Source organism: Netta rufina (genome assembly GCF_964035555.1).
Source record: "Netta rufina genome assembly, chromosome: 4".
Taxonomy (NCBI): Eukaryota; Metazoa; Chordata; class Aves; order Anseriformes; family Anatidae; genus Netta; species Netta rufina.
Genome location: NC_140127.1, coordinates 5,985,146 through 5,998,300, shown reverse-complemented (window position 1 = coordinate 5,998,300; position 13,155 = coordinate 5,985,146). Strand labels below are relative to the sequence as shown.

Genomic DNA, 13,155 nt, shown 5'->3' with positions numbered 1-13,155 from the left:
CTTTTCAAACCTAGCTCAATGTGGACAGAACCCAAGCCCCATAACCAGAATGCGTAAGCCTATAGCCACCTTACTGTGGTTTTACTAGGGCTGAGGACTCTCTTCCACAAAGATCTGTATCACAGCAAGATTTCTGCATAAGTTTTCACTCCGGGAGGGAGTTGGATCAGATACTGAACAGCGATATTTAAGGAAGTTTTTAGATGCTTGAAGAAAAATCTGATAACTTTTGCCAGGTCACAAAAAAAAAAAAACAACACAGAATATTGTAGAAGTCCAGAGCAAAAAATCAGGAAGTTTTGGTGTTTTAACAGTGTTTTATACAAGATTGATGCACATTTTTTTCCCCCACGAAGAAAAGCAAAACCAACACTTTATGACTTTAAATATCCCACTAACAAAATGGTTGAACTTGACTCACAGCAATTGCTTATCATGTTTGCTCAAATTTTAAGGGCAGAAGATCAAAGATCTCACCAGAAGATAGTGGGATAAAGTTGTCTCAAAAAAAAAAAAATAAGATTGCCTGCTTGGGATTTGAGGGAAATTTTACCCAAAAGGCTCCAAATGGCTAACCATAGCTTAAATAAAGAAACTTGTAAACAGTAAAGAAACTCCAAAACTTGTCTCATTTTTCATTGTCATCATATTACATCTGCAGGTCTCTGAAGATTTCCCTTAGCCTAAACCTCCCTCAGCAAGTTTTAAAACTGAATGACTTCTTTTGGAGACTACCAACTATTACTGATAGCAGACAGGAAAGAATTCACGTGTCTGCCTTTATATTTTCATCATAAACTTGCACAAACTTCAGTTGTGTCTGGAAGCCAAACAGAAATTAACAACAGAGCAAGCAGGTAGTGCACAATACCATTTGCCTTCTTTTTGAACCTCTCCCAGCTTGGACAGATGTGCCATTCTTCACTGTGTGGGAAGAGAGAAGAACAGACGAGCTCCTGGAAATCCAACTTTCATTCTCAGGCACTCCAAGCAGCAAGCTCCCAACCACTGCAATGTTGTCTGAATTCAGAGACTGTGTATTATGAATTAAAACAGCTTTGACCACATCACATAATAAGAAGAGAAAATGTTAGTAATGGTGGGATTCTCAGTATCTTCCTTTCTGCTCTTGACAAATCTGACTCCTTCCTTTTGTTTCAGGACTAAAAAAAAGAGTCCAAAAATCACTGCTTCGTGCACAAAAAGCCAAAAGAACAATCTGAAAACACTCAAGCCATGAAAAAACAGAGCACTCCTCTCTGAAAACCTAAAAACTGAAAGACTGAGTCCCCTTAAAGTATTTAGCTTCTCCGAGCACAACAATCCTCTTGTGCACATAACCTAGTGCAAGCAGCACTGGTAATATCAAAGTAGCACATACAACCACTAAGTACCACGATTAGCAAGAATGACAACTGAGCACGTTTTCTTTTGTGAGAGTTACTGGACAGCAGGAAAAACACACACAACTGTGTAAAACTGCACTAAAGCAATCTCTTTACAACATTTTCAGCCTTTGAGAGAAAAACGGCACTTTTCCATCTCTGCAGGACGGGAGCAAGCACTAGTAACAAGTCACATTCCTAATTAAAAACAAACACACAACTACATGTTTTATCAAGGTGCAACACAATTTTTAAAGCTATGAACAAAAATTGTAGCAGCACACAGCTCCTCTTAAAGCCGGGTATTTCCTGTGAATCAGGAGACTTTACAACAGTGTCCTTTTAACAGTTTAGCCATACCGTGTCTTTTTTTTTTTCCCCAACTAAGTATCTAAAGGTTAAAAACCGTGCTGAGATACAGTCTAGTAGTTAGCTCAAAAAAAATCTGGATCGTTGTATCAGTGGTACAGATGCTACTAAAAAGTGAAACAGAACAGAAAGTTCCAAGCAAAGAACAGTCTGCAAATGCAGGTGATCAAAGGGACTTTGCAACTAGGCCAATAAGCAATGGTGCTGCTAGGAATTTCTTAGCTAACAACTAATATTCCTAAAGGCATTATAAGGGCATCACTTTGATCTATAATCCACTATGTGTCACCATAACAGGCAGGAAACACCTATGTAGAGGTAACAATAAACTTTTAAGTAGCCAAAGCAGATGCCTGTGAATAAAAATTAGAAAGAAACGTACTAATCAGCATATAATTAATAACAAACTGCCTTCAAAACGACACGAAAATCATAAAAAAAGGGATAAAGAGATTGTAGTTGCTTGTAGGAGATATCCACGTAACAAAAGTTGCCCGACAGGAGAACAAGAGAAGAAGAGCTGACTGTGCCTAAAAAAAGAATGCATGTAAAAGTGTAGGACAGTCCCAAACCCATTAAAGGATGACTGGCAAAACATAAAACAAAATAAGCAGTGCTGGGATTAGAGGAGACCACTCCTTGTCAGTGGAGACAGACTATCAGATGTTAGTGAGGGTAAGAGTAGAAGAGAGAGGAGTCCACCTCCATTCTTAATTCTCTCAAAGAGCTCTCGAGCCTAATCACCTTTATTTTCAAGAACCACCAAGGGCCGTAGCTACCACAGATAATTGCGCAGCATCAGCTGCATGGTACTGTATACTCACAGTTAATTTAGGGTATGTGTTAAAGACTAATGGTTTTGTGTACATAGTGATGATTAATAACAGGCACAAGTTGAAAGTTTGCAACATATGTGCTATAAGAATATATTTAATGTCTTTAAGGTCTAGAAGTCTGGCAGATCAGGCCAGTTTGAAACAGTCGAATGACGGCAATCTCTAATTCCCTGCTATCTGCCTGGCCATATACACACATGCACACATAGAAGTTGAGCTGAAATACAAGTCCTGTCTGCCTGTGCCAGTATTTGTCCATCGGAAAGTCCCGTTGGAACAGCAGCCAAGCGATGATGTTAACTTAGTGCTGTGCTCATGCTGTGGTTCCCACAGAACTGCAGGGCAGGGAGAAGGGAGCTGTACCTGAAAGGAACATTTGGGGATCTCGGGGTTGGCCTCTTCTTGCAGATAACTAGTGATAGGACTAGAGGGAATGGCCTCAAGTTGCGCCAGGAAAGGTTTAGCTTGGAAATGAGGAGACATTTCTGCTCAGAAAGAGCAGTCAGGCATTGGAACAGGTTGCCCAGGGAGGTGGTGGCATCACCAGCCCTGGGGGTGTTCAAGGAAAGGTTGGACGTGGTGCTTAGGGACATGGTTTAGTGGGTGACATTCGTAGTAAGGCGATGGTTGGACCAAATGATCTTGAAGGTCTCTTCCAATCATAATGATTCTCTGATTTTATGATCATACGCAGTAAATCTACCACTTTGAGCCTGGCACTGCACTGATGTAGGTATGCGATACGGGGCTAATGCAGCTTTGAAGCAGGAAAGCAGCTAGCTTGGAGTGAAGGCGCACGCCTGGGTCTTTTGCTCTGTAAAACAGAGGAGTTTGAAGTCAAGGAGAAAACATCCATACATACGGAAGGAATGATCTCAAACCACAATGACGTTAGAGATGTTTGCAAGCATATCAATGCATCTAAATAAACCAGCTGTCTGATCCCTAATTAGTGACAAACGCTTCCCTCAAGACACCGCTCAGTAGTTCCAGATGTATGAGTTTGTATCTTAAAAATGTAATCCCTTTCTAGAAGTATGCAGTGTATAGCAAGTTTAAAGAGTGTTAGTTCTTCCTTCCCCCCCCGCTATAAGTAGGATGAAGTGTCAAACACTGCATTAAGTAAGAATAACCATATATTAACCACATCTTATTCTTCCAAGTATATGGACAATGCTTATTACAAACACAACGATCATAAATCAACATTACAATTAGTAATGTGGCTTAAATCTAGTAATATTTGCACAACAAAAACTTGACATTTGGTTGCTCAGCCATTAGCTAGTTAGCACAGAAATCCCCCTGCAGGATAAAGTCACGCTCCTGTCCTCCTGTTGAGGATGGGGCTTGATCTGTTAGAGGAAAACTCAGCCTTCTCTTCCCCTGAAGGCTCAAAGCTCTCCACTACTTTTGTTCTTGATAGCACAGCACAGCTCATCTTCAGCTCAAGATCTTTGCTACTGCTTTTAGAATGGAAATTCGTATGAAGCACCTACAAACAGCCACAGGAGCAGCACAGCAGGATAAAGGGTAGAAATACAATTATGCGCTTTCTCCACATGTACAGACTTTATGTTGTATACAGCCATTAGAAATAGTTTTTAATAGAAATATCTCAATCTCAAAGAGTGAGATTCTTTTTTTTTTTTTTTTCCTGAAAGAGAAGAAGAAAACAAGTGTGCACACTGTTTCACAAGCAACAGAGATGTGGGCATATGTGCCCTGAGATGTCTTTGTGCTGCCAAACACTGCCGCCAACCGTACAAGCATAGAATTTGGTTCCATACCTAAAAAGTTCACTCTGACGTGAAGAGGAGAAATGCTCTCCTCAACTACCTCATGAAAACTATGCCCCTTTGACATTCCAAACAGTCTTTTTTTCCCTTGTGAATTACAGGAGATAGCCTGTGTTAAAAGGAATGCTACAGTAAGATTTGCAGTGAGACTAAAACTTATGGAAATCAAAATACTCCTAATATTAAGAAAAGCAGCATTGGATAACATATAAGCAAGTCAGGACTAATAGCTGGACTTTCATCACAGCTTTAGAAACAAACCGTTGGCAAGAAACTAAAGGAAAACTCTACAGCCACTAAACGGCCAAAGTACAGATTCTCACACATGCTTAGGAAAAAACTAATTTTAAGAAGTTTATTTATTAACGCTACTTCATTCTACTACTTCATCATTTACCCTTGCTAAATGCAACCTCGTTATGACATATGGATTTCTCATGTGAAATTCCAACACAGACTTGATTCAAAGCAGAGTACACTCTGCCCTTGAAGTTCTGCTCACATGCAGCTCTTCAAGTCAAACCATGTAAAACCTTCAGCCTTTTGATGACTTGCACCTGTCTTACAATATTCCTGAAGAATCCCTGGCTACCCAGAAATTGCTTTCCCCCGCAACATCCAATAATACCTTCTATTATGTAGCTCTACTTCAAGTTTGCCAAAAGTACATTAACAGCAAAGATGGCATAAAGAAATCTAATCTAATCAATGCGCAGACAACTGTTTAATACAGCCAAATAAAATGTACTCAACCGAATCAGTCAGATCATGTTTTCTCCAAACTAGTAAACAGCTGCAGACACAGCCTGCTTCCCATCAAACGTTCCATGTATAACAAACCATACCTTGTATCTCTGATGGTTCACTAGTAATTTTTCAAAACCATAACTTTCAAAACATATGACAACTATATTTTATTGAAGAAAGGAATAGGCTTAGACTGCCCAAGCCACAAATTGAAGACCAATCCAGAAACTCTACTGTAGGTGCCAAAAGTCTGCTGAATGTCAGTATTTGCTGGCATTTTTATTATTATGAATACAAGTGCAGACCTGCTTCTTGAAAGAAGGAACACACTTCAAGCGTGACAGAAAAGGAAAAACTCACAAGTCCTCTTACAAGAGCACAGGAGCAGAGAAAATAACTCCTTTAACACTGTCTGGAAAAGGTATCCCAAAGGAATGGCCCTAAATGTGTTTAAAAGATGGAGAACCTTAAAAATAAGTTCACATCCTACCTTCTGGTCTGTGATATCAACAGTGCTAAAAGAACTAGTAACCTGGCAAGTCTTGTAAAATTGTGACTGCCACAAACATGAAAACTACCATTAGTGAGAATTCTGAAGTGCAATAGTTTTATCCTTCGTAATTCTTGTGACTTACTTTCTGTTCATTCACAAAATCCTTGCATGCACAACATGACACAGAGGAAGTCAGCCAGACTTTGAGCCACATTTTCAAATCTCTAAACGGCATTAAACTATTACGTGCTTAAATCAGGTATTTACTATTGTGTTTCACTGCGCACATAAATTCGTAGCCCTTTAAGAAAATAACTGAATCCTGAACATATATCTGAGAACTGATTTTGCAACAGCAAAAATTATTAGCTTAGTTAAGTGCATACTTGCTCTGACGAAGAATAACAACAAACAGGAGAATAAATCAGGAATAAGCAAAAACCAAGCAATGACCCAAAATACAAACTCTCAAACTGAAGACAATGGAGACTGCTCTGGAAAATAATGGGGCATGACTACCTAAAGCTTATCATATTCTATCCGAAAACTCTTACCCATGGTTACAGCCTGAGTTCCTGTGGCACACAACTCCAAAAGAGCTCCCCTGCTTTTACCATGATGTTCCATGGAAGTATAGTAAAGACAACTGAATTAATGTCTCTTTTAGAAGCATTAATTGTAGTTACAATGTCCACATGGCTACCACCCGAATAAAACACGAAAGACAATGAAGAGTTATTAAATTCCTTTTCTGGTTACATATGATAAGAACTGCAAAAAGCCTACCTATTTTATCCATTTGAGAGTTCTTGAATGTTACCTGATAGAGTTCCAACCATGGCACATGCTCCTTCTAGGATCCCAAACATGCATCACCCAGAAAATAATATAGCCATGAGTTACCGAACACTGACTTGCATTGAAAGTGAAGTTGAGCATGTTAATTTTGAGAAAAATGGCAAACCATCTTTGCGATTCCTGGAGAGCTCTGTCACAGCGCTGGTAAGTAACAGGTGAATTCACAGATCCAGGTTCTAGAAATTGTTTGGTCATATGCTCCCTAAAACGACTTACTGTGCTGTGACAGAGCAGGTTAGGTAAATGATTAGAACTAATATCCAGTGTTTGGACCCTATGTCTAAGTGATTCGTTAGAATTATAAAAGCCGATGAAAGTCTGAGGTTAATCACTCAGCTGCATTTTTTTTTAAATAATTCATATATTAAGGAATGCATGCTACTCTTGACGCATGACTTCAGACAAGATTAACTGCAAATAACTACCAGACAGCTGTATGGCCTGTTTTCCAGTATGTATGGAAAGATAGACAGTTCATAATGTTACGTCTTGAATTTCAGCACTAGCATAATAGAAGATTTCCTGCTGATTTTACGTCAGCTTGTGGTACAGGTGCAAAGGACTTAGGTTACTGGCAAGCATAAGGAGAATTAATCTAGAAACCAGAAAAGCAGCTTTTTGCATTCCATAAACAGTTTATAAAATTAATTGCAATAGCACACACATCAGCTCCGGATATGTAACCAGTTTTACTATCATTGACAAATACAATCAGAATATATGGAAAAAGCCAAATACTTCCCTCCAAAGGTAATTAATATGGACAGATCAGATAACCAATAACTGGGAATTGGTCCATCCAAGTTATTTCTGGAAATTTATGGGTCTCACAAAAGAAACAAAAATGTCTGTTTTAATTTTAAAAAGAAGAAAAAAGAAAAAAGTAGAGGGAAAAAGTCAGTCTTGCAAGATACTTCCTTTGAAGTGAACATAATTCATCTCTTAGCCACTACTGCAAAAGCTGTAATTTACATTAAGTAGGTGTATACTAACATCTCTTGAAGCTAGGAACATACTGACAAGCTACATTTTAGCCTATGCCTCAGGTGTTACAACTTCGTGAAAAACTCCCAACTGGCTTGTTAAAACAAAGATCAGATAGTTTTTACTGAAATAAGTTATTCTACTATCTCAAGCCAAGAGGAAAAAGTAAAGCCAGGCTTTATGCATCTACTCTCAATAGACCAACAGCCAAAATAGTTTGTGACAGTTATTTTGGCGAAGTACCTTCTCTTAGCATGTCAACAAACCAAAGCTGTGTATCTCAGCAAGCCATCTAAAAATGTATAAAAAAATATATATTTCTTGATGCCACAAAACCATGCTGGTGTAGAGGGGCATGATGGATGTGCATACAGGTCACAATTGTTATCTGAGAAAAGTTCCATTTATACAATTTTGAGAATTTTCTCCTTTCTCATAGCAACAGAATACACATAAGAAACGTATCAAGCAATTCAAAGCAAATTAAAATAGCTACATGCATGCTTTTGCAAAAACAGTCAAGAGGCAGTAGACAATCTGGGCTGCTTCTCATCTGACACCAAGACACACATGTTCCAAAAGCAGTGTGAGAACTGAATGAAAAAGGAAAGAAAGGAGCTTCTGATGCTTTCACTATTTCTGGAACTTGGCACAATAGGAACCTGATGCAAAACTGTGTGAAGGGCTGTAATTTATATCACACATGAAAAGCCCTTTACACTTCACCTCTAAGTACCTCTCTATCTGAAGAGAAAATGCAAGCCATATTTGCCTTACATTCCTCAAGACATTGTCCTCTGCAACACAGATGACGTCATATAAGCTGGCACCCACAAAAACCTAATGTACAGGCACAGGGCATTCTGCATTTAGGTTTATCTCTGCCTGACAAAACTGTTAGCGTTCTATTAAAGGGCTGCAAGGCTCAAAAAGCTTCAGTTATAGTATTGCTTCTCTACACAAGCCTATTTTGGGATAGGCAACAGGAATTCTACCTGGATAGTACTTTATCAAACATAGCCCACCCGAGATGCCTAACACTAATCACAGTTAACTGGGAAGACACAAAAACGTGCCAAATATTTCTCTGAGTAAGCTTATTTTCTACACTTCCATGAATGTCAAAACAGTATGAGATCTAATGTTTGTTATAAATTCAGATAATATAATGCCAGAAACTAGAATGAAGAGACTGGATTTCTCTGAGCATGCTGCAAATTTGTATATTTTTGTGTTCTAGAAATAACTAGTCTACAATGCCCCGCTATCCCAAATACAGATATTTTTTCTCTTTCTCAACTCTTTATGCTTCCTGGGTTCTATATTCTCCAGGGGAAGGGACTTTTCCCCAAAGCCAATAGTGATAGTTGCTTTTCATTTAAAATTACAGTTAACATCAACAAGTCTAATGGGGTGTGTGTTTGTTAGCTTCTTTAAAGATATAGCTCAACTATTCTATACATCTTAGCATGAAAGCCAGTATTCTTAGCATCTAGCCTTTGGACTTGGTTTGGCCAGGTGACTGTATTAACCCAAATTCAAACCACTTATTACCAGCCTGGCATACGTATCTGACATCCTGTCCACTTTTCTAGGTAAGAAGTTCATATATTTCTGCATATGAAAAGCATGCACCAAATCCTATCCCTTGTAGTGAAAGCTGCATTTCATCATGTGGCAGACATAAAATTTTCAAATTAATTCTAAGGAAGATAATGACTCTGTAACAGGTTTGACAGTATTTTTAAAAAAAAGAAACCCCAAAACTGCTATTACAAGACAGGATTTTATGAGCTACAAAGTATTTCAGTTGTAAGCTCCCCATATATCTTCCAGCTTCTCGAATCATACAGAAGTAAGTAATCTAGGCATATGTTTGTCTGATAGACAATGTTTATATGTTCAGCTTTAACAGAGTAAAATTTATATAAACCAATAAAAGTTTAAAGAGAAAAAAAAAAAAAAGTCTAGGAATTAGCCACAGATTATATGTGAAACTTTGTCAAATGGATTTGAGGTTAACTTGACACCTTACCTGACTGGTTTTCTTTCTCGTAGCAAATCTTCCAGACTCCTTTCACAGTGTTCAGCAGCCACAACCAGCCTCTCTAATTGAAAAAAGAAGGATATGAGGATTAGAATGCAAGTGAGACAATGGGAATTCAGACTTCTTAGTACCTATTTGGCAGATGTTAAAGTACATTGACACACGTTGAATAGGAAACTGTATATAAGTAATCATGTACAACTTGTATATATCACGATCATTTTCGTTCATGAAATAGAGTAGATTACATGACTGGACCAGATCTTTCTTGTTTTTGTTTCCTTAAGCAAAAGTACTGCTATTCCATCCATCCAGTAACCTACTAAATTCTGAGCCCCTCAGCTGATGACAGTCAAATTTGACTCAAGAATAGAGGCTTCAGAGAAGGCAAGTATTCACAAATTTACAAAAATCTGTGGTTGAGTTGAGAGCGAGAGAATCAAAGCAACATCAACCTTGAGGAAAAGGATTCTGAGCGAGCAAAGGAGTTTCAGTCCTGATTGACCAGCTCGCACATTACTAGCTGTAGTACTTTTTGCCCCCAAATAGCTAAGGATTTACATGGGTCCCACGTGTTCTAGGTATGGCTCTGAATACAGAGGGAGTGACAAAACGATTGTTGCACTGAAGATGGCAACTATAAAGGGAAGGTGATAGTGCAAGACTGTGCAGGGGAGACAGAGAACTACTGAACGAGGTTGCTTTGCTACTTCTGATATTCACAGAACAGCAAGTACTGAATGTTCAGGTTCAAAACCAAATCAAACTAAGGTATTCCAAAATATTCTTACAAGACTGTTAAAATAACAAAGATGGAAAACACTGTAAGGCACACAGAGAGTAACACATTAAAGCTGGAATGCTTAACTCTTTCCTTCTCCTTCCTGAAATCAAAGGACCACTTATGCTTCATTTGGAATAAACAATTCTGGGATTGCCATCTATAATGCTATCCAAGGTTTACAAATAAATTAATTTCACAAAGAAAAAAGACTTCCATTTGAATGTTTTTCTATTATTTATACACTAGTCTTCTGAGGGTCTTCTGTGGGGAATGCATACATGTCATTTTTTTGCATCGTTTTCCTAGACTGCTATTGTATTTCTTCATGAGGAGAGAAACTGACATTTGCATGAAAACATTAAATCACTATGTCCGGATTGACAAGTGATGAATTCTGTCAGTATCAGAATGATAAACTTTCCCATCGATGTTATCAGTGTGTTAGTAAGAAAAAACGTATTATTTGAAAATGATTAACTGGCATTCTAGCCACTATAAATGGACAGCCTTCTGACTTCAAGTTAGACATTTCATTTGCTACTCTGCAAGCTACTTTAATGATCTTAAGATGTTTTCTCCTTCGTATTTACATGCACTGAAACCTTCACATCGTGGACTCTTCACTGTCAAAAAGGCCAAGCTTGCCTATTTAACCACCTCTTGTATTTATTACGATAGCTAATTTTTCTTAACCTCTCACCTCAAACAGTACTATTAGAACACCCCATTTTCTGTTTCAAGGCGTACTAGCCAACCTAAGATGAAAACAAATAATATTTCTAGATCTCCTGGCTGAAGAAAACTAAAAATTGTCAAGTTTGAGAGCAAAAGAAAACATAAAAAGAACCTTCCCCTACCCCGGAATACTTCAGAACATTTTCAGTTGGCGATATCACAACTTTCCACCAATCTGAAACATCCTATCACCCTGAATTACAGGGGAAATATATTACCTGCTCTACTTTATGAGACAGTGTAACTACTCAGATACATAGAATGCACTTTTACGTTGGAACATTGTTGGTTTAACAGTTAAAGCTGGTAACCACATACATTCTGTCGCAGGTGTTGCAGACTTTTTGTGGAAATTAAGTGCTGTACTCCTGCTGAGCTTGCAACAGAATGAGATCATCTGGAGCATAAAAAACAACTGAAGCAGTATTTGAGCTAACAATACATGTGAAAACAGTTATTATAAAACCCTCTGTACTAAAATAAAGTAATTGTTAGTGGGAAAGATCTTAAGCAGCCAGAATTGAGAAAAAATAAAAATATGAGAAGCTTGCAGCCAAGATAGAGGATAACTGAGACACCAAGAACAGCTGCAAATGATGTACAAGAGACCTGAGCATCACATTAAAATTGATAACAAAAACATAGTGTAGGGGCTAAGCATCACAAATGTATCCATTTCAGTGTCCCACACAGACATGGTGCAGCAATTGAGTACCAGAATTTTACAGTAAGGAATAAAAAAAAAAAGAAAGTTTTTAGCGTTTTTCAGTTAGCATAATGTGTAACAAAAGAGAACGCAGACAATAACCTCTGCAGGAAAGAAACAAAAGCACTAATGCTGTCTGTCACAGCAAAGGCATGCAGTCATTTTGGGCCTGGAACCTAGACACCTTCTTTAACTGGTGCCATAATGGCAATATTCTGCTCGGGCACCTTCAGATATTTTTTTTCACGAAAATACAATCATAACCAAACATAAAATATCCTCATTAAACAGATACTCACCATGTTTACCCCTGGTAATATCGACATACTGGCAAAGCCTGGGATGGGTCATTGTTTTAAGGATTTGAAATCTCCCCAAAATTTTGATGGAGTTGGGAGTCAGAGGAAGGCCATTGCTTCCACAAACATCATGAGGCAGAGCTGAGGCAAAGAAGGTGGAGGCACCCATCTCCGTGTCTTTTAAAGGAAACATCTCTTTCGCACGACCTTACGCCCTTCCAAGCGACTTCTGTTCCTTAGAAAGAAATCACAGATTAAAAAAATTATACACAAAAGATACAAATTCTTCTGACTTGGCTTATGAGTTGTTTAATAATGAAATTAAGACTTCTTTTCTCCATTGGGGAGGCACTTTTGAATAATGAACACAATAATATTATTAATACAGTGCAGGTGCATCATAAACACCACATTTAAAGATGAAAATATGGTGTTAGTTCTAAACACAGAGGTAAGAATCAGAACTCTTTTTAGGAACAGACAAATGCTTTAACACAGGCAATCTTCAGATGACTACTGCAATAGAGCAGGTTATTATTCAAAAACCAGTGAAGGCTCTAAAGAGAAAAACGCTCTTCTAAAATATCACCTTGTACCAGCAGGCCACAAGTCCAGATTAGCACAGCTTTAGTAATAATCCAGCATATATACCATAGCGTTCCAGGTCATTAAAGTTAGAAAGTAACAAGTCTTCTGTCCTGCCAATATTTCCTTCCATACCAATAGGTAAATCATTAGCTCCCACACTGACTCAGTAACAAATCAGGGAAGAGATCTATGTTAAATATTTCTGTGGGACAGACAAGAGAAAGCAGCTAGCTTTCAGTTCAATTCCAGAAGCATTTAGTTTCATGACCGCTTTTCTCCCCAGCAGGAACAACCTTCTTGAACCTTCCCTACTCTGAACCACGCATTTCCATTTAGTGTGAGCTAAATATTTTCTCTGCAGTTTTCCATAACCAACTATTATGCAGTTCAAGAGTATAAAAACCTAGAACATGCACAAGTGACAGACACCTCCACAATCAGCTAGACCTCAGACAAAACCTCCTGGCCTCTTTTTACCAGCGGGCTAAGATTTGATATACCAGGTACCAAAATCCAAAAACAGAA

At 38.2% G+C, this 13,155-nt stretch overlaps 1 protein-coding gene across 4 annotated transcripts in view; it reads right to left on the bottom strand.

The window, feature by feature from the left end:
- Nucleotides 1-13,155, bottom strand: part of TBCK (TBC1 domain containing kinase) — a 105,106-nt gene that overhangs the window by 87,993 nt on the left and 3,958 nt on the right. For 3 of the 4 annotated variants that reach the window (XM_084285701.1, XM_084285704.1, XM_084285702.1), the window contains exons 2-3: nt 12,043-12,277; nt 9,507-9,579 (exon numbers count right to left, since the gene is read on the bottom strand). In XM_084285701.1, the coding sequence (XP_084141827.1) occupies nt 9,507-9,579; nt 12,043-12,235 (266 nt within the window). In that variant the 5' untranslated portion in view covers nt 12,236-12,277. The remainder of the gene's footprint in view (nt 1-9,506; nt 9,580-12,042; nt 12,278-13,155) is intronic. The other variant, XM_084285703.1, reaches the window with a different exon arrangement.